The 18,920-nt window shown below is 44.9% G+C and overlaps 1 protein-coding gene and 2 non-coding genes across 3 annotated transcripts; all 3 read left to right on the top strand.

Annotated features, from left to right (window-relative positions):
- Positions 1-178: 178 nt before the first annotated feature.
- On the top strand, positions 179-8,971 carry RPL37 (ribosomal protein L37). Its single transcript, XM_069627196.1, has 4 exons — positions 179-335; positions 988-1,123; positions 7,753-7,837; positions 8,865-8,971. Exons 1-4 carry the CDS (start codon positions 333-335, stop codon positions 8,932-8,934), a joined length of 294 nt encoding a protein of 97 aa, XP_069483297.1. The 5' UTR covers positions 179-332; the 3' UTR covers positions 8,935-8,971.
- Positions 831-908, top strand: LOC138512411 (small nucleolar RNA SNORD72). The gene has a single exon (XR_011281240.1). It is a non-coding gene; the product is annotated as a small nucleolar RNA SNORD72 (small nucleolar RNA).
- On the top strand, positions 8,601-8,678 carry LOC138512409 (small nucleolar RNA SNORD72). The gene has a single exon (XR_011281238.1). It is a non-coding gene; the product is annotated as a small nucleolar RNA SNORD72 (small nucleolar RNA).
- Positions 8,972-18,920: the final 9,949 nt, after the last annotated feature.

Here is an 18,920-nt window from a genome sequence, read left to right as displayed (position 1 = left end):
ATAATGAGATCGCCATTTTGCAACAGAAAATACTTTAAAATTTCAAGCACAGTCTAATTGCAAAATGATCGACAAGGATTAGTTCGGTTCTAAAACGACGTTTCATATTTTAGGTTCCAACTAAATTTGAATGACAAAGACATCTGATCCCAACAATTGATTACGCAGTCACTATCAGAAATGACTCTCCTTCATCGGCTAGGCAGCCCGCTTTATGTACAGCTTTGCTTTCGGAGGGAGGCATTAAATCGGCGTACCGGAACTTCTGGATGTGAATATAGCGGAAGTGAGAAGAAGCTTCCGGTCTCTATCGTGTCGGCTTTTGGGGCAAGATGGTGAGTGTGGATTTCTCGACTGACTGCTATCCGAAATCATCCGTGTTCTGCCGCCTTGTATTGAAATAGGGTTCTTCAGGGAAGCTCGCTGGAACCTTAAGACTATTTTAATTGTTTAAATGTTTGCGTGTCGGAGCTTTGATAATGGAGATTTTTGAACTTAACGGAGATCGTTCTGCAGAGTTGCAGCCGTAAGATATCGCGGGTTCAGGAATGGGCCATAGTATGTGCTTTTTCCGTCACTGGGAGAGTTTCGTTCTAACCCTCCTGAGCCCACCCGCAGGGTTGCGTGTTGCTTATGTTTGAGTGCGCGGCAGGCTAGCATCTCTTTAGCTGCACGACAGGAGTGTGCCTTGCACGGCGTTTAGCCTATAACCAAAGCTCAGTTTGAAAACTATATGTAACGAAATGGGAAACTTTCCCTGTGACAGACCTAATTTTCAAGTGGGCGTTCAATGAGTGGGTAGTAGCCATGCACGCACCTCCTATGTGACTGATTTATCAATGATGTATTTATTAAATGTCTGAACATATGATATCATAAGTGATTTCATTTTCTTTCTGAGATAAATCGGCATTGTTTTTATCGCTTGTTTTTTAACTGTCACCGCGCCAGTTACTTTATTCATTTAATTGCTTTCTTTCAACGTAGACGAAGGGGACATCGTCATTCGGTAAACGCCGTAATAAGACGCACACACTGTGCCGTCGCTGTGGATCCAAGGCGTACCATCTCCAGAAATGTACCTGTGGCAAGTGTGGCTATCCCGCTAAGCGTAAGAGATCGTGTAAGTACTCATTTGGAATCGACCACTGCCAGGTATAAAATTGGCAAAAGCGCTGTACATTGCGGATTACTTGTTGATTTTAGTAAAAGGACCTCCTAAATAAAATGTAAAATTGAAGTTTTGTAATACACTAATATATTCTTACAAAAATAAAATTACTTGTTGATTCGAGCGTTTTCGTTAAAGATGTTTTTGGCGTTTTTATCCATTCGTGTTCTAAAATAATTGGCAGTTAATATTTTAGGCAGTGCACTACTTTTCAGTGGGGAAAGGGATATGCTGACAGGTGTTGGTCAAAACTTTTTTTGTCTATTGGGGAGGGATGGGCGGGCTGTCCAGTACTAAGTTTGTGCAAGGGTACCAAAGTCCCGTTTCTGCGTCAGCATCTCCACAGAGGGAGAGATTGATGGAAGCTCCGAAATGATCTGAGGCAGTGTTATGTCTGGGCACTGTGTTCAGGCGTACCGTGTCTGAGGTCACCCAGCCGACACACTTGGGTGCAGGGATCGCCCTGCTGGGCTATGGGCACGCGGTCGCACCATGGCCCATTGGCACCCCGGCTAGTGAACACCTGCATTGGTTGCACAGTATGGGCTCCATTATACAGTGAGGGACAGCAGGCAGGAAGGAGTCAGTTGGTCTAGATTAAAGGAAACGGCTCATCCCTTTTATTGAAGTGGTCACTGACATGTGACAGGAGCACAGACATCAACGGTTTCCTTAAAGGGGCAAAGTAGTAGTGGGGTGGGCTACTGGGACCCAATTCACCTGGCCACCAAAAACCCTTCATGGCAAATAACTTACCTTGGAAAGTGTTCAGGATAGGACCCTCGATGCATCTATCGGTGAATCTGCACTGCCGTGACCCTCAGCTGTTGTGCTCCAGGGTTCGCAATTGAGGGGAGCTGGGAGCTATTTAGCTCCTGCTTCTAGTTAGCTTGAAACCACAACAGAGGAGCTGTTTTTAGCTCCTCACTGAATCTCAAATTCGATCCCTGTGCACTACTGTGATTGCTGCCCACGTAGCTCTTGGGAGAGACCACCTAGGTCGGAGATGGAATACTGCATTGGCACCCCATTTCTTATGCACCATGCTGCGCGTTTACCCCAGTGGCTGTCGTCAAAATTTGTGGGGCACAAACTCTGGATGGAGATGGACTAGAATCTCAATTAACAAACTACCTAGCCGTGTGGGGGGATACTGGAGGAATAGCAAGGGGTGACTTCTGTTATGAAGTGAGGGGAGATGAGGCACTGAGCATTTCTGTCTAGAGAGGCCAAGGAATCTGCTGGACTGGCTTGATTACTGAAATGCAAATGAGCTAGGGTCGACCTTGTGAGTAACCACGATGGGCAATAAAATGTCTGGGTGGTGATGCTGAGTTATACATTACATGCCCTTGGTATGCGCTAAATGTTTCTATGTCAAACGCTCAGGGACGAATGACTGCTCTCCCTCGCTCGTAGTGTTGAGCAGGAGAGCCAGAACATTTGTCAAAACGCTGGGTGAAAGGTAAACTGGAAATTATTGTCCTGGGTGGCGATGAATAGAAACCTGAAGTTCTCTGAGAGAATGGGAATGTGGTGTGGTGGTAGGCCTCCCAGAAATCTCAGTGTGCTTGCCAATCAATTTGAAAACAGATAATGGTTGGTGGATTTCAGCTCCAGGACCACCCCAATGGGTCTGGGCTCTTTGTCAGGGCATTGGGGGCTCGGGGGCAGCACACGTTTTTGAAGCAAGGCGACGTGGAGCAGCACAGGTTCGATTCCCGGATCCGCTCCTCTATGAATGAAGTGCGTTATAAATATTAAAATTACATCCCTTCTCTCCCTGCAATATTGGAAACCGTAGCAGTGGTCAGTGATGTAGGAAGACTTGTTATAGATGGATTATGCTTTCCAGGGGCCATGTGAGAAAAGTCGAATCTGAAGGCGATTGGGGAATGAGTGAGTAGTAGTAATGAAGCGAAGTCCCAATTCATGAAGGGCAGCAGAGATGGGCAAGGGAAAACAAAGGGTGCAGACCAAGGGAAGTGATTGGTGGATGAACTTAAAGTGGTGTACAGCTAGCTGAACATTTTGCTAGAACGGCACGCTGTAGGTAACCAAGAGTTACTGGGCCCAGAACAAATTGTTTGTTGGGCCACTGAGGTGACAAGCTCTGGGATGAAGGGATAGTCAATAGCTGGAAGGCTAACGATTCGTGGAAGCAGTGGTTTGTGAATTTTTCCCACCTTCCAGAGTAACACGTGTAATTCTTGATTGTGTTTCTGTTAATTGCCTGTTCCTAAAAACCTAGCAAATGACACACTTGGCGGGCACGCTGTTATAGATGTATGTACACAGATGTCGGTAGAACAATTATAGTCAAAAGAATGTGTAGTTGTACTCATGGAAAATGATGGGTTAAACTACGGATTGTGGGAGCCACTCTACTGAATATCCTGTTCTATGGAATTTAATATTTGACCCATGTTGGTTCCCAGAGGGGGCCCCGCACTCCGTTGTAACTATAAAGTGTTTGGTGCACGCCAAAGTGACTTTTGCTTAATACTATTTTTTTTTTTCATTGGTACAATTATTGGATTTATTTCGCAAACGGTGGGATGGAACAGCGCAAAGCAATTGGTTATTTGTACTTACCAGGGGGGGCCCTTTTGTTTAATCCTTGTGTGCCCCATATAAACTATTACATATTGAAATATATCCGTTCAATATAGTTGCTTATCCCAAATGTGGGATTATCTGTATGGTGTTAGTTTCAGCACACATGAGCATTTCATGTATTGCTTTAATATGCTGCACTACCAAATTTGCATTTACAGAGGAACTAACTTTCCTATTTAGCACTTCAGGGCCTTTAACTAATCCTTGTCCGAGAAAGTACCCATGCGAGTGTATGATGGGTAAAAGCAAGTCTGCTACACCTTCATTTTGGTCTTTTAATGTAGACTGATATAGATATCCATCAAGTCCTTTAACGGTCATTATTTTAATTGCGGTTCTTTCGGGGTGACCAGGAGGTTTTTTTCGTTGTTTGAAATAGGCTGTGGTTTTAGTTTTTTTTTTTGTGTACGATGCATTCATCATGTTCAATAACACCCATTTTTGCAGGTATGATTGCGCTTGCCTCCTGGCACATGTGCACTGAAGAGCTAGGGGATTGAGTGGCGTAGACGGTTGAAGTCTCTTGTAACTCTGCATAGTTTTGCACCGTAGTCAATATAGTATTGAAGTATTCAAGCCATTGTATTGCCTTACCTCCTGTGGTTTGTGTTGGGATCTAACATTTTGTGGGAGGGGTAAAAATGTCAGGGCGCATACTTCACCAGCATTAATATGGTTTGCCATGACTAGTGAGTTGGGGGAGGAGGGGTCATTGGGGCCGTGTCTTAGTGTGTTTTTTCGCTGAATCTGATTTTAGGTGTGGCTTGTCAATTTGGCTGAAACCTGGATTGGTCATAAGGACTTTGAGCTGTGTTCTTTTTCTTAGGCTGTGGCTGGTCTGACTAACTTGGTGTTAAATTGATATGGGTTGTAGTTTGAGAGCACATCCTGGTCCCCCTTACTTTATTTTCTGCGTTTGTACGTTGTGCATCAAACTGCAGGGATAAACGTTAAAACAAATGGGTTGCTTAACCAAAGGTCAGTGATGACTGAAGGTTGTTTTCTGGATATATAAATACTTGGTGTCAAGCTTTTGAACTGAGTTTCCTCGACTGCCGCGGACTAAATCTCCCATGGAAAACCAACGCAACTCGTGCTGTGCTTGCTGTGTATGGGGGGTGGCAGGCTTCTGTGTAATCTTCCAACTGTCTGGATAATTGCCTCAAACCGTATAGACATGCCCAAGGCTTTGTTGTGAACGAACAGTACAGGCGAACTACAAACGCGTGCCTTCTGTGGGAACAGCCTAACCTAATGATTGGCATCTAGTTGTGCACAGTGAGTCGGATATCTACCAGAGTAGGCGGCATAGCACTGCGAGAAGGAACTGACTTTTGCACGTAGCTGCCCCCTTTTTAAAAAAATGCATAAATGGTGCATGACTCCGCCTGATGTAATATACCTCAATCTCTCTCGATTCACACACCCCCTTAATGTGCTCCAACTATATCAATTCATTACTTCAAACGTCAGTATTTGCATCATTTGTAAGTTTGCCTGTTTTTTTCTGTTCCTCTCAGGGCTATAAGTGGTAAAAGAAATTGAGGGGCGGGGGGCGTCATTTTGGGGTGTGGCTTGTGAACCATAAAGTATAAACACACATATATAAATGTTACATATTTATGTGCATACCTGATGGCTTGCATTTTACACAATTAAATCCATCTTTTATAAAGCTTTGATGGCGGGTAAAGCCAGAGGCGTCTTTGTCCCCGCCAAATAAAAGATGGCTTGAATTGCGTACTTTTCAAGCCATCTTTTCTAAACATAGAAATGTCAAGGGTTAAAGATGCCTCGTCGAGTGACCTGGGGAGAGGGGATGGGGGAAACAAAAGGACAGTAACTTATCTGGTGACACCTCACTTCTGTCAGCTTGCCCCGGGTGCATCATCCCGTCGTGGCTGCGGCGGGATGTGTCCCGCCAATGTTGTGGTGGGACTGGGGGTGCCCTGGCAGGGCCCGGCTCAGTCCCACATTTTGGAGACTGCCGGTGCCCGGTCCACTTAAATCACTGGTTCCTCTATAGTCCACCCTTCTCAAGTACTGAATTGTTGCTCCAGCTTCCTCGTACATTTTCTTTACTCCACTTAAGGTATTGAACTGCTTGTATACCCCAACTTGCCGTTAACCTCACTCATTGCTGCACTCTGCTTCCGTGTAGCTTGGCAGTCCATGTGCATACTTCATTAAATTCCTCCTTTGAGTCTATAAATCTGTATGGCTGCTACCTTGAGTACGTTCTTTCGCCCTTCTCAATCCTAGCCACTGTACCCCCTGCCCCACACTGCACACACGTACAAGCTTTTAAAAAGCGCCTTCTTAGAAGAAGAGGCCCAAAATAATGGGTGACTCGAGGCAAGCCGCCACCATGCAACTTTTTACACTAAATGTGACGTGTACCCTGCAAGGGCTGCAAAATTTAACTATACGTTGCGCATATCCTTCAAGTGAGCATGTAACTGATCTTTCAGCCACGATTGCGAAAGCTGCATAATGCTTTGTCAAAAGTAAGCAAGTGTTTTACAACTGTAGGCTTGACCATAAATACTTTGTTGGATTCTCTTTCCATTCCTAATATCCTGGATGAGTTGCCTGTGAAGTATACAGTAGCACAGGTGGAATGGCACCAGTATGCAAGAGGAACAATACTGAATTGGGGGTTCATTTTTTTTTTATACTGTATTGCAAGATGGCACACACTTTGCTGCTGTGGCTTTCTGAGAACGTGCAGGTTGCAGAAAATACATAAGATTGGCTGTCTTCTGTTTGTATTTAGTATTTTTTTAGTGTGCTAATTTTTAGAAATTCGTTTGTCCTCAAGTGTAGGCTCTGTTCTCTTAAACACCCTGGTCTCTCGACCAAATGAAGGAAGCACGCTCATGTAGCCTATGCTGATTACCCTGCTATATCTGTGATGGCTATTGATTTTGACCCAAAGCCCTTTCCATTTTTTTACCCGGCACGATGTTGACGGTTTACCTGGCCCATCCATTGAAATGCTATTAAGTTTGGAGGCTGCCTAACCGCACAAAGGGCAGGTAGCTTCGTTATATGGCCTTTTTTTTTCTTCAGTATTCAATATGTAATAAAGCATGCTGGCCAGCTGAATGTCTTATTTGGCGCTACTGGAATCCCATTGGTTTTGGATAATCATGCTTTCACTGTAGTCATAGTTTCAGTAACCCAGCAGGAGACCATCTTTTACAGGCCTTGCAAATTCTTAAAATTCCCACTAGACCTGCAGGGTGAGTTTTTTTGTTTACATACACGACCTAAAATAAATGCACTTGCCCCAAGGTTGACTAGTGGCAAAATATTTACCCCTGCTTTTTGTAAAATGATGCATGTCGCCATGAGCACAGTTCATATTTGGTGCAATGCTATCAAGCATGCACAGTGAAACTTGGATTTTCCATTTACTGCAAGCAATGTAAATAACACCCCCACTCCCCCCCCCCCCCCCCCCCCATATACTCGCCAGAAAGGTAAAGTATCGTGCAAATGGTACACTCCCATCAAGTACTTGCCAATGCTAGTGGCTAGTAGATTTTGCGAGCCCTGCTTTATGGTTGTCTCATCGAGGGCCACATGGTTTTACCCCAATTGTCGTAAACCCAATTGGTTGCAAGGTTGTTGACAGTTTTTTCATCTGCTGTAAAGGAATCGAGGCACAGTGAGAAATACCAATTTTGCAACATGCTGCCCCTTAGGAGCTCCAGGCAGGATGTGTTGAAATGTGCAGTGACACATTTAAAGGGTGATAGTTGAATGAGTATGTTGGCTGTGGTAATCTTTTATGTCAGTGCTAAAGAAATGAATGTATTTTTATGGTAATATTTTTCTATTAAAAACAAATGTATGGTGTTCTACTTTGAAAGGTGGATGTTTGCGTGTTATCCGAATGCACTTCAACCAGCTGATACACTTTGTCCCCATGCTAAATGTGTGCTCATCTGTTTTAGATAACTGGAGTGTCAAGGCGAAGAGGCGCAATACCACTGGTACAGGCCGTATGAGACACTTGAAGGTTGTCTACCGTAGATTCAGGTATGTTGATACCGGCACTTTTCCAGCGGTGGAATAGCTTTCTTTGATATATACTGTTTAAGGTGCTTCATGCCGTAACCTCCGACACTTGTAAGATAATAAAACGGTATTAAATTTACAGGGCATGATTCTATGCTATATTCCATATGTCTGGCCCTTTCAAGCATGGGCAACCTATTTAAATCCGAAATGGAATAAAATCATTTTTTGAATTGCTTATTGCCAATTTTTCCCAACCCCCCCTACCTCCACTGCTAACTAGTATCAGCATTTCCGAAGTTTGTTCTAAAATGTCACACAGAGGGCAGTGATATTTCATCCTTACGCAGTTTGTCATTGTACTAATCCCAACCTACTGGGCTTTTTCACAAAAATGTGACTGTCCATTGCAGTGTTAAAACAGGTTTTACTAAAATCTACTGCATTAGACTCGCTGGACAATAATTAATCCCTATGTATCCTTTCAGCGCCAGTATTGGTGCATACCATTACAATGCTTGCACATGTTGCGCATAGTCACATATTTTAGTGCCACTCTTAAATCGCATTTATTGTGCGTAAAGGGTAGACATCTGATATTATGGGAAACTTCCATTAGGCGGTAGCTCCTGCTGGAGTTATTTTGTACGTCGCTTGTCAATTTACCTGGGCCGCCTCCATATGATAGATGGCTGGCTAGTTGAATCCTGTAAGTGAGGGTTCAGTTTGTGGTGTACTCATTGACATTTCTTCTACTACTCGTGCCTAATTCGTTGAGATGTACAGCTTATCAGTGATGATTTGAAATAAATGTCTGAACATATGAGTTCCAGTGATTTTTAACTTTTTCCTGAGATAAGCTTATGTCTTGCATAAATGTCAAGCGAGTGTGTACATGTATCGGTTGGTTCCTTAATCTTCAGTAAAGGAGAACGTGATTTCTCCAATTTCAGAATATTTAACTTTTAGGGTGCTTGACACACTTTTGACATGCTAAGACTAACAAACGTGCACGTTTTTTGTTTTTATTTTTTTGCATTTAATTTAGGAATGGATTCCGCGAGGGTACAACACCAAAACCGAAGAGAGCGGCGGTTGCAGCATCCAGCTCGTCCTAAGATATTTTGTTAAATAAACTTTGCTGCACAAATTTGAGTTGGTTATTTTTGGTGCATGTGTATTATTGCACTCGTTTTACCTGGCATTTAAAACTACCGGAATAAGTGTACTATGCTAAAAAGCGTGAATAATTGAATTTTGCATCCATGAAGTTATTCCAGCCTACAAAAAGTTGGACTCAGAAGAATGTGATTTCTTTGTCCAGTGGCAACTGGGCAGTGAAGACTTTTTGCAACGCAACCACAGGATGCAGCCATCCAATGTCTTCATGTAGATTTGTAAAGAACCTGGCCACTGGATCCAGTTTGCAAGTGGGTGGGGCTTCAAATGTTTCAGCATAATCTTTCTGCCTACCTTTGGTGGTAGATCTTGTACTGAGAACTAAGTATTTCTTGCAAAGCCTGCACATATGAGAACTTGTGGCTGACCAAGTTGAAGCTCCAATCCTTTGGCACATACCTTGTATTTTAACCAGTGAAATGCAGCACCTTGGACATCCTCATAATCTGAGTTCCCCTCCCCCTGCCCGATTAAGGGTGCGAAGCTACACTGGCCCCGTGATTTGTACCCATTTTCAAAGCTGCAGTAATTGGAAAAACCTGATTTTGCTCGGGGGCAATTGCCCTCGGCACCCCCTCTGGCAGACTGTTGGGTTGCCGGGGCAATGGTGTCCTGCCCCCCAATATGCACGCCTTAGTGGTGGAGTATCTTCCAGGTGAAAAGTTGCCGGGGACAGCACTGAGAAGCGGCTGGCATTTAGTGCTGACTGAGCAGTTGTGAGTGAAAGGCTTGATGGGTAGGGAGTGTGGTTATTCAGATCTATCCAATGAAGCTGGGCTATGGGGGGGAGGGAGGAGGGGTTGCCGTCTCAGTACGGGGGAAACTGGATACTTATTGTAGTCGTGGGTTGGGGGGGGGGGGGCTGCTGTGGATTGCACTTTCAAAAAGGATTGCCATGTGTTGGAGTTTTATATAGCCTATTAATTGCATAAACTAAATTGGGGCCAAGTAGTGTTTTAGGCCCTAACGCTTGTCAGAACTTGGACATTATAAAAGGGCAGGAGACCTCCCTCTGATGCTTCGTGACAGTTACTGGTAATTGTGGCAAACGGTGTACTTTTAAGAATATAAATCCAGCAATGTTCTAAACGTGTGATCAGGAGATAACACCACTGAAGTTTGGGGATTCTATATGCCGAATTCCGGTGATATTTAGTGGCGATTAAGGATAAAAATGGGTCTTTTACTATAGAAGTTGGTGGCCCATCCTCCACTTTAGCATTGCCCACGAGGGGCATTGTGGTTACTAGGAGTCTGAGCCTGGTTCCCTCAGATGGACAGAATGATGCTTTGACAGCATGTCGCCTGTCTTGTCAACACTAATCTATCAAAATTTGGTTTATTTCCTCACTTGCCCATGAGGAAGTGTACAACATCAGTCATGGAATATATTGACAGCATGAAGTGCAGGTGCTCAGGCAGTCATAACATAATGTATCGGCATATTACTCCTAAAATACATCATGGATGTATCGAGCTACGGTCTCGTATGTGAAGTTTCGTAAGTATAAGGCTCCATAAATTCTGCTGTAAATCTCGATGGGTCTTATACCATGCAACGCCCGTTACATGTCATGTGCACACATGCATAATAGACGTTTTTAGACCTTTCTTTAAAAGAATAAAATGCGTGATAACGAGTTAGAGTGCCTCCAGTGCAGATTTTACTTTGTCTTCCTAAGGCAAGCTATATAAGGTAATTTGCAACTAAGTGGTCACAAGGTCATTGTCTGAAGCAAAAGCGTGACTGCTTTTTTATGCTGCCTCTTACTGATCGTGCAAGAAACGTTGACTTTGAACCTTCTTGGCAAATCACGATGCAGATCAACATGAAATGGGTAATGCTTAATACTGCATCATTGCAAAGAATGCATTAATCGCATGTCCCTGTCACAAACACTTGCTCATCGTTCTTGCACATACACTTCATGTCAGCACTTTTTGACTATGTGGATTTATACCATGCACTGCTACCACCCAGTGGATACCTGAAACCATTTAAATTGACAACTGTCCATCATTGGCTCAGAATCCCTGTATCTTGCCCACTACCCAATTTCATAACATGGAAAGATACCCTGTGGTCAAAACCAAATGGGATAACCACTATCAAGAATATGATACAAGTTTAGCTTGGGAACCAATCCTTGGAAAACCTAAATATTCCTTGTCTAACCCATGCAACATGTTGCTACTAATTTGCATTTTCCTTGTTCTAGCAGTTAGGGCCTTTTCTCATTTGTTTGGCCTCAAGGCGATTGTGGTGGGAACGCCCCCAGGGACTGAAGTCCAGGCTTGAAAAAAATGCAGACAAGGCTTAAGAGTGTGTTTGACCAAGATAAGTTATTGGGTGGGCTGGCTAGGCTCCAGTTAGCAACCCAAGAGATGGTTAATACATGCCTCTGACATCGCTCGGCCCTCAAATACCTGTGTACCCAACACTTCCAAATCTTTGATGCAAAGTCTGCTTACTACACCTCCAGTGGTGATGCAGCTGCTAACGGGAGCAAGCCTTAAGCGGAATAGCTCATCACTGCACCAAGCCCACAGCTGTCGAGATCGATATTCATTAACTTTCAAGATCAGGGGTCTCAATGCCTCAAAACCAGACTGGCCTGTTATCCATGCACTATCCTACTGGACCGTCCCCTTCTTTCCTTCACCCCCTCACCCCAAGGATTTCTTGGCACAAACTCTCTTCCTTCCCTTAGGTGTTCTGCTTAAACAGACATTTGCCCGCCTCTTAATCTCAACGTACCCTTTTTGTGATCGCTTCTTGTAGTACATGTTAATTTCAGGCACAACTGATCTCGCTAAAACATTTCTAAAAATAACCATTATCAGACCCTTATAAGCCACCTGTACAGCAGACATATTTTCAAGCATTTAGTTGTATTTATTTTATTTCTTTAGCACACCAGGCCCTGGGGCAACCGCACGCATCACTTGGATACAACAAGATAAAGCAGAAATGGCAGTACTTACAATGTTTACAGGTAAAATTACATAGTTTACAAGCAGAATAAAAACAAAAGACAAGCCGAGTGTATATATAGGGGAACATCAAAGTACAAGTTAAGCAGTGTGCCAGTGTTAGATTTCTTGCGAGGACAGCCAAACTTTGGTAAGGTGTTTGAATCTCAGAAAGGAAGGTTCTGCTCTCAGCTCATTAGGGAGTGAGTTCCATAATTTAGCTGCCATGATGGGGAAGCTGGTTCCACCTGATATTTGAAGATTGAATCGTGAATGACGAGGCAGTTGGTGTGGGCCATTCTACGAGGTCTAGTGGGGGCTGTGAAGGGCAAATCTGTTAGCCAGGTAACGGGGAGCTTGGTTGTGAAGACATTTGAGTGAGAGCCAGAGATTTCAAGGAAATTCGGTGAGGAATTGTGAGCCAGTGAAGGTTACGTCTAGTGTCAGCTATGTGTTGGCGCCTGGGAATGTTAAGAGCTGCTCTGATCGCATTGTTTTGGACAATTTGTAACTTAGTTACATCGATTAGTGCCTAGGTAAAGGGCATTGCAGTAATCGACCTTTGAAAGTACAAGGGTCCTAGCCAAGGTGTCACAATTAGCTGTGGAGAGGAACGGGCGACGGGCAGTAATAAGCTTACAGGTATAAGCCGCTGCGGATGAGACTGAATTGGTTTGTCTCGTCAAGCATAAGGTCGAGTCAATGTAGATCCCTAAGGTTTGTGCCCTTGGCAGTTGGGCTAATATTCCCATCAATGGTGAAGGACTTAAATGCAGGGTCAAGTTTGGTGAGTTTTTGTGGCGAACCGAGAATGAGGAGCTCTGTCTTCATCAGACAGTCCGTGTTGAGCCATCCATGCTTGGATGACCTGGTAGATGGCATTGATGGCGAGGGAGTCAGAAGTGTAGTCACCTGTGATGGGGGGGATTAGTATCTGGGTGTTGTCAGCGTAATTGGTACACGTGACAGCCAGGTAGTCCAGAATATCAAAGGGGTTTAGTGAACACGTTATACAACCTGGGTGAAACACAAGACCCTTGGGGCACGCCACAAGAGACAGGCGCGGGTGGGGCGGCTGCTAGTGGAGAGAACACGCGCATTGATCTATTGTGAAGGAAGGAACTAATCCATGTTGAAGCTTTGTCTGAAGTGTGCAGCTGATTTGAGGTGGTGACAAAATTTCGTGATTGACAAGATCAAAGGCCGCCAAGAGGTCCAGGAGAAGTAAAAGTGCCAGTTTGCCTTTGTCGATCTGTGTTTTTAAATCGATGAGGGCAGTTTCAGTGCCGTGGCATGGCCAAAACCCTGATTGCCTAAATCCCAGAAGTTTATTTGATTCAAGGTATTCTTGAATTTGTAAATACGCAGCTCGGTCGAGGATTTTTAGTAGATATGGGACAGTGGTGATGGGCCTGTAATTTGTAGGTATGCTGGGGTCCAAGGTAAGTTTTTTCAGAAGAGGGATGACTCGTGCATCCTTTAAGTTGTCAGGTACAATCCCAGAACTAAAGGAAGAGTTGATGAACGTAGTGATGAATGGGGCTAGGTCATGAGCTGCTTCCTTAATGATGGGCGCAGGACAAAGGTCACCTTGACAGTTGGAGAGAAGCTAAAAGGAGTAAGGGAATCTGGGATGGAGTGGTTTATGGAGGGTATGAGGTTCGGTTGGGGGTTGGACTGGAGGCTAGTTTGTTTTTAATTTGGAGAGTGGCAATCTTGCCTAGAAGAGCCTCTTGGATTTTGGAACACCAAGTGCTATCTTTGGTGCAGTAACAGGAGTTTCAAGTTCTTTTAGGATTTTGAATAATTCTTTGGTGTTAGATTTGGCTTGTTGGATACGTTTATTGTAAGTCTTTTTTTGCCTGGAGTATGGCTTCCCTGTAATTAAGGGTAGCCAGGAGTAGACACGATTTGTTGGCGAGAGTGGTTACTTTTTTTGTATAAGGATGAGAAGGGTGGGCAGTAGTCTTGTGAGTAGGATACTGAGTGCACATGGGTGAATCTAAGGCTATTAGGCTGTTGGTGAGGGGCATGTTAACCTAGTAGTCTGCAAAGGTCTGAATAGTGACCATGTGGACTGTTAGCAACCGTAAGGGACAATACACTCGGGGTAGTCTAAAAGACCCTGCCTACTCTTTTGCATTCTTATCTGCGTCATACTCCACTTGATCCTTGCTCTTAATCTTCCAGACCCTGCCCTTTTGTCTAAACTTGCAGCTGTTGGCTTTGCTGACTTTTTCACTTATAAGGACGCATCTGTGCCTTCTTGTTCAAATACTATGTTTTCTCCCTGATGCCCCACTATATTCTCCTGCTGTTCTTTCCTGTTCTCATTCCCATTTTCCTATGCTGTTTATTTCTCTTGACGATCTGCTTACTTGGCACCTGCCCTCCCTATTGCTTCCTCTGTCCAACTTTGATTCCTGATCTAGCCTATACATGACATATTCAACCTTTCCCTCCCTATCGTCATTTCTATTGTCAAAAAACCTACTTTTGATGCTTCTCTACTTAAGATTTTCACTCATTTTCCTTTCTTGGCTAATTTTCTCATGAGTAGTTTTATTTTCAGATCACCTTCATTCTCTTCTGCAATACTGCATGGAATTCGATGTGCTCCCTGTTTCTGACTCGCTTCTCCCGGTAGACAGTTTATTTTCCATCTTGAACTTGTCTTTTGATTCTGTCCTACCAGTTGGTAAATGTAAAGTCAACTTGTTATGTTATAACATTTATTATTTTTTTTACATTTATAAAGTGCACAAAGCAGCCCTCGGGCATCATGGTGCTTTTGCGGCAGGACTTCCTTGGTTACAGGCTGCATGTGAAAACGGCAATATGACAAATGCAAGATGCCTGCATGTCTGTGGTTCTCGGTTAGTACTAACATTTACCAGACCGTTGGAAGTTGAGAGGGTGAAGTATACATGGCGTGGAGAGTGATACTGAGGGGCTGGGGGTAATGTGAGGGGACCGGGTAGTATGTCTACAGGGTCGGTAAGTGGAGTGAGCATTGGCATAGGGATGTCGGGGCTCAGTTGAAGAGCATCGTTTTGAGGGCTTTCCTGAAGGACAAGTGAGGTCTTGGTCTTGAGGGTGTTTATTGTTTAGGAGCAATGAGGGAGAAGCTGGTGCCGTCTGCTTTCATCCTTTTGATGGTGGGGATGTTCCATTTCCCTCTGTACAGAGGGATTAATCAAGATTCCTGATGTCCATTACTGATGAGCTGGAGACCCTCCTGCTTCCCTCTTGCTTTGTTCATACTAGCTGCCTTGTATGTCTGTGCCAGTATGCTCTATGGGCTCCTTCTGCTCTCCTGCAACATTGTTATGGCTTCCACCTGTTCTGGACTCTGAAAAAATTGAAAGCTGCACCAAAAGTGAAAGGGGGTGCCCTGGGCTTAATCTATTCCCAGTGCCGCTCCCCCCGCTTGGATCCTTCTTCTGATCTGTTTGCCTGCATTCTGGCTGTGGCAGCCCCTGAGTAACAATCACTCACTACGTCTGATTTCCCCTGTGGCACGGTCATTGCCTCTTCTCGCTACGCCTCATAAGATGGGTGTGCAGGCATCCGTGTCTTTGGCTGCCCTACGCCATCTACGTATGTCGACCTGACAGTTGCTTTGCTGTCTTTTGTGACCAGAAGGGGGTAGACTGATTTCTACAGCTGTACGCTGCCTGCAAATTTCAGAAGTCCACTCCTTGCTGCTGTACTCCCTTACACTTTGTCCATTCTTCTGCCACTGTGACTCATCGCATGTTTTCCAGTAAGCCTGTTCATGACTTTGCGAGGCATCCCATAAACACACTCTGGAGCCACATAATTGCCTTGCCGGTGCGCCACGCTATGCAAGTGTTCTATTCCAATTGTGCAGACCTGTATTTCCTGACGGCTTATTTCTTGCTGTTTTCAAATTGTGCTGTCACAGGGATTGACATTGGGTATCATGGAGCAGGAGCCACTCTTACCAGGAGCTATTCAATTTAGTCTCCTAAATGCATTTGTGACATATTACAGAGGAACAAAAGACTAAAACAGATTGCAAAACATATCATTCACAAATTGTGCCTCAATATTAGCTAATCAACTGCACGTCTTACCAGACACAGAACAATGGCTAAAACCTCTTGAGAATTTCATATGAACTTTGGAGCATTCTAGATGGCCTTCAAACTTTCAAAGGGATTGGGGAGCTTGGTCATTATAGCTATTAAGTCACTTCTTTTTGGAAGTTCGGCTTGATGAATGTTTTTAGCTGCATCCCTTATTTCTTAACATTGTTAGATCAGCTTCAGAGAACTAGCAACACCCACCAATCTTTCAAAGTTACTAATGTCTAGAGACCTTGAAATGCTGGTGCAACTGGAATTATTTATTGCAAGTAGGACTGGAGGAATAGTTTGTATACTAAGTTAGCAACACTATTGTCTAAAGCATTATGAAATGTCGTCAGTCCAATTGACCATCGTTTCCGATGGTCAAACTGGAATTGGTGATTTAAGTGGGAATATAGACTTTCTAGCTGGGATTAAACTTTGGTTTTGCTTGGACATCCCCTTAGCGTGCCAGCCCCCATCCCCCCCTCTTTTCTGGGGGAGGGGCAGACCTTACCCTTACTACCCAAATAATATTGTTGTACATTTGGAAACAGTCACATTTTATTGGAGCATACACAACACTGGGGCAGTCCCAGCCCTAAACACTTCATGGTTCCTGACTGTACACTTCTAAAAGTGACCGCAGAGTTATAATTCTGAATGTTCTTGTATCCCCTTGCTGCCCACGGCTTTAGCAAGGCACAGGACGTATGCTCCAGATTGTACTGTATGCAGTACTTCCTCATCAGGCCACTGAATCTTGCAGGTGAGGAATCTCAAGGGTCCCTAAGGGACTCAGTGCCCATTGTCCCTATTTGGCTTGAGTGTGGCCATTGGGGGAAACTGCCCATGGTTAGAACCGCTGTGTCACTCTCCTAGGACTGCCCTGAACTCCGCCTGTGACAAATGGAACAAATACATGGTAAAGGAAAACCAGCAAAATTTAGCAACTTACACCTCGAAATCCGCGGAAACAAAAAATTACATTTTTACATCGCTTGATCTCCCTGTTACTGTGCTACCTGCACCTATTTTAATAAACCTGGACAGTACCCTACCCATAATCAACAGTTCCCATTGACCTATGACTTAGAGATCCACTGCATGCAAATTAACTGACTGCACCACTCTTTAGCTTGGTCTGCTACCCATGACAAACTAATCCATTCAACTCTGACCTTACCTGTTCCACCTAGCCAGGAGGGGCTTCAGGCAAGGGGGACTGGAGGGAGACTGGGCTCCAGTCCCTGTGCCTTGTATGCTACCCCCAGGGCCCGCTGGATGTGCCAACCCTGGGGATGCCCCTTCCTCCCCGGAGGAAAGGTGGGAGTTGGCTGCAGAGGGGTGTTCTGCAATGTGGGCTGTCCCTCTAGCGCCCCATTTGGGGGCTTCGACATCCCCTTAGCGGTGCCAGCCCCCGCTCTCCTTTTCCAGGGGGAGGAAGGGGTTGGACCATAGACCATACCCTTAATTCTCAATTATTAGAGCATACAATTGTTATACATTTGGAAACAAAAGGTCATATTTTATTGGAGCATACACAATACGGGGGCAGTCCCAGCCCTAAACAGTACATGGTTCCCCACCATACACTTCTAAATGTGGCCCAAAAGCAGGGCAATGTTATAGTTCTGAATGTTCCGGTGTCCCCTTGCCACCCATGGCTTGGATGCTTGTGGTCTCGTGCAGAAGGTATGTGACCTAGCAGTCCGGGCTGGACTTCCCCTTTTGGGGTTGGGCCATGCCTGATTTGCATATGGTCTTTCCCCTTCTGTAATGGCTTGGCAGGCGAAGAACGATGGTCTGGAGGGTTGCCCCGAGCAATGCCAGTGGTTAAGATTCAGTCTAAACCTTCCAGCCATCACCTTTGTTTTTGCTTTGTCACCCCGAGTGGGACGGGTATGCCCAGACGTGGGTCCCGTGCCTGCTGGGCCTAGAGACCCAAGCTACTCCTCACTGATGAGCCCCAACAAGGACGAAACATGTTTGGGGATGCTTGTGGTCTCGTGCAGAAGGGATGTGACCTAGCAGTCCGGGCTGGACTTCCCCTTTTGGGGTTGGGCCATGCCTGATTTGCATATGGTCTTTCCCCTTCTGTAATGGCTTGGCAGGCGAAGAACGATGGTCTGGAGGGTTGCCCCGAGCAATGCCAGTGGTTAAGATTCAGTCTAAACCTTCCAGCCATCACCTCTTTGTTTTTGCTCCCCACCATACACTTCTAAATGTGGCCCAAAAGCAGGGCAATGTTATAGTTCTGAATGTTCCGGTGTCCCCTTGCCACCCATGGCTTTAGAAAGGCACCAGACATATGCTCCAGATTGTACTGTATGCAGTACTTCCTCCTGTGGCCACTGACTCTTGCAGGTGAGGAATCTCAAGTGTCCCTTAGGGACTTGCTGCCCATCGTCTGAATTTGGCACAAGTTTGGCTGTTGGTAAACCACCCACAGTTTGAACTACTACGTCACTCTCCTCCCCGGCTAGGACTGCCCTGAACTCTGCTGTGCTTTGGGTGTGGCCCCTACTGCCCCCACTCTCCACTAAAATGTACCTTTGTTCTAACTGCAGCTGGCCTTCAAGAGGGCCCCCAGAATAGGTGTGAGGAACAGGTTATGCCCTTTATCTGATAGGTGCACACCGTCTTCCATATAGTGGGAAGGGAACGAATTTAGGCAGGTGTGCCTTACAAAACCAAAGCCCTCCGCCGTTGCACATTTTTCAATCCCTCTGTTGAGCCTGTGCCTGGACTTCTCCATGCCCATGTGGGATGCTGTCCTGCGCCATTGTAATCTTGGCAGTGCCTCTGACCAGATTATGTTGGTACCATGTAATTCTTGTGCCAGTACATGCAGACGC

The sequence above is a fragment of the Ambystoma mexicanum genome, chromosome 6p, assembly GCF_040938575.1.
Source record: "Ambystoma mexicanum isolate Mex_15411 chromosome 6p, UKY_AmexF1_1, whole genome shotgun sequence".
NCBI lineage: Eukaryota > Metazoa > Chordata > Amphibia > Caudata > Ambystomatidae > Ambystoma > Ambystoma mexicanum.
The sequence above is the reverse complement of the archived record's forward strand: the minus strand, read 5'-3'. Positions and strand labels throughout refer to the sequence as shown.

What these genes read in the sequence shown, in the direction of transcription:
- RPL37 (XM_069627196.1), top strand. An exon ending in CGCTAAGCGTAAGAGATCGT is followed by an intron (nt 1,124 to 7,752) that starts GTAAGTACTCAT and finishes CATCTGTTTTAG; the next exon opens with ATAACTGGAGTGTCAAGGCG. An exon ending in GTTGTCTACCGTAGATTCAG is followed by an intron (nt 7,838 to 8,864) that starts GTATGTTGATAC and finishes CATTTAATTTAG; the next exon opens with GAATGGATTCCGCGAGGGTA.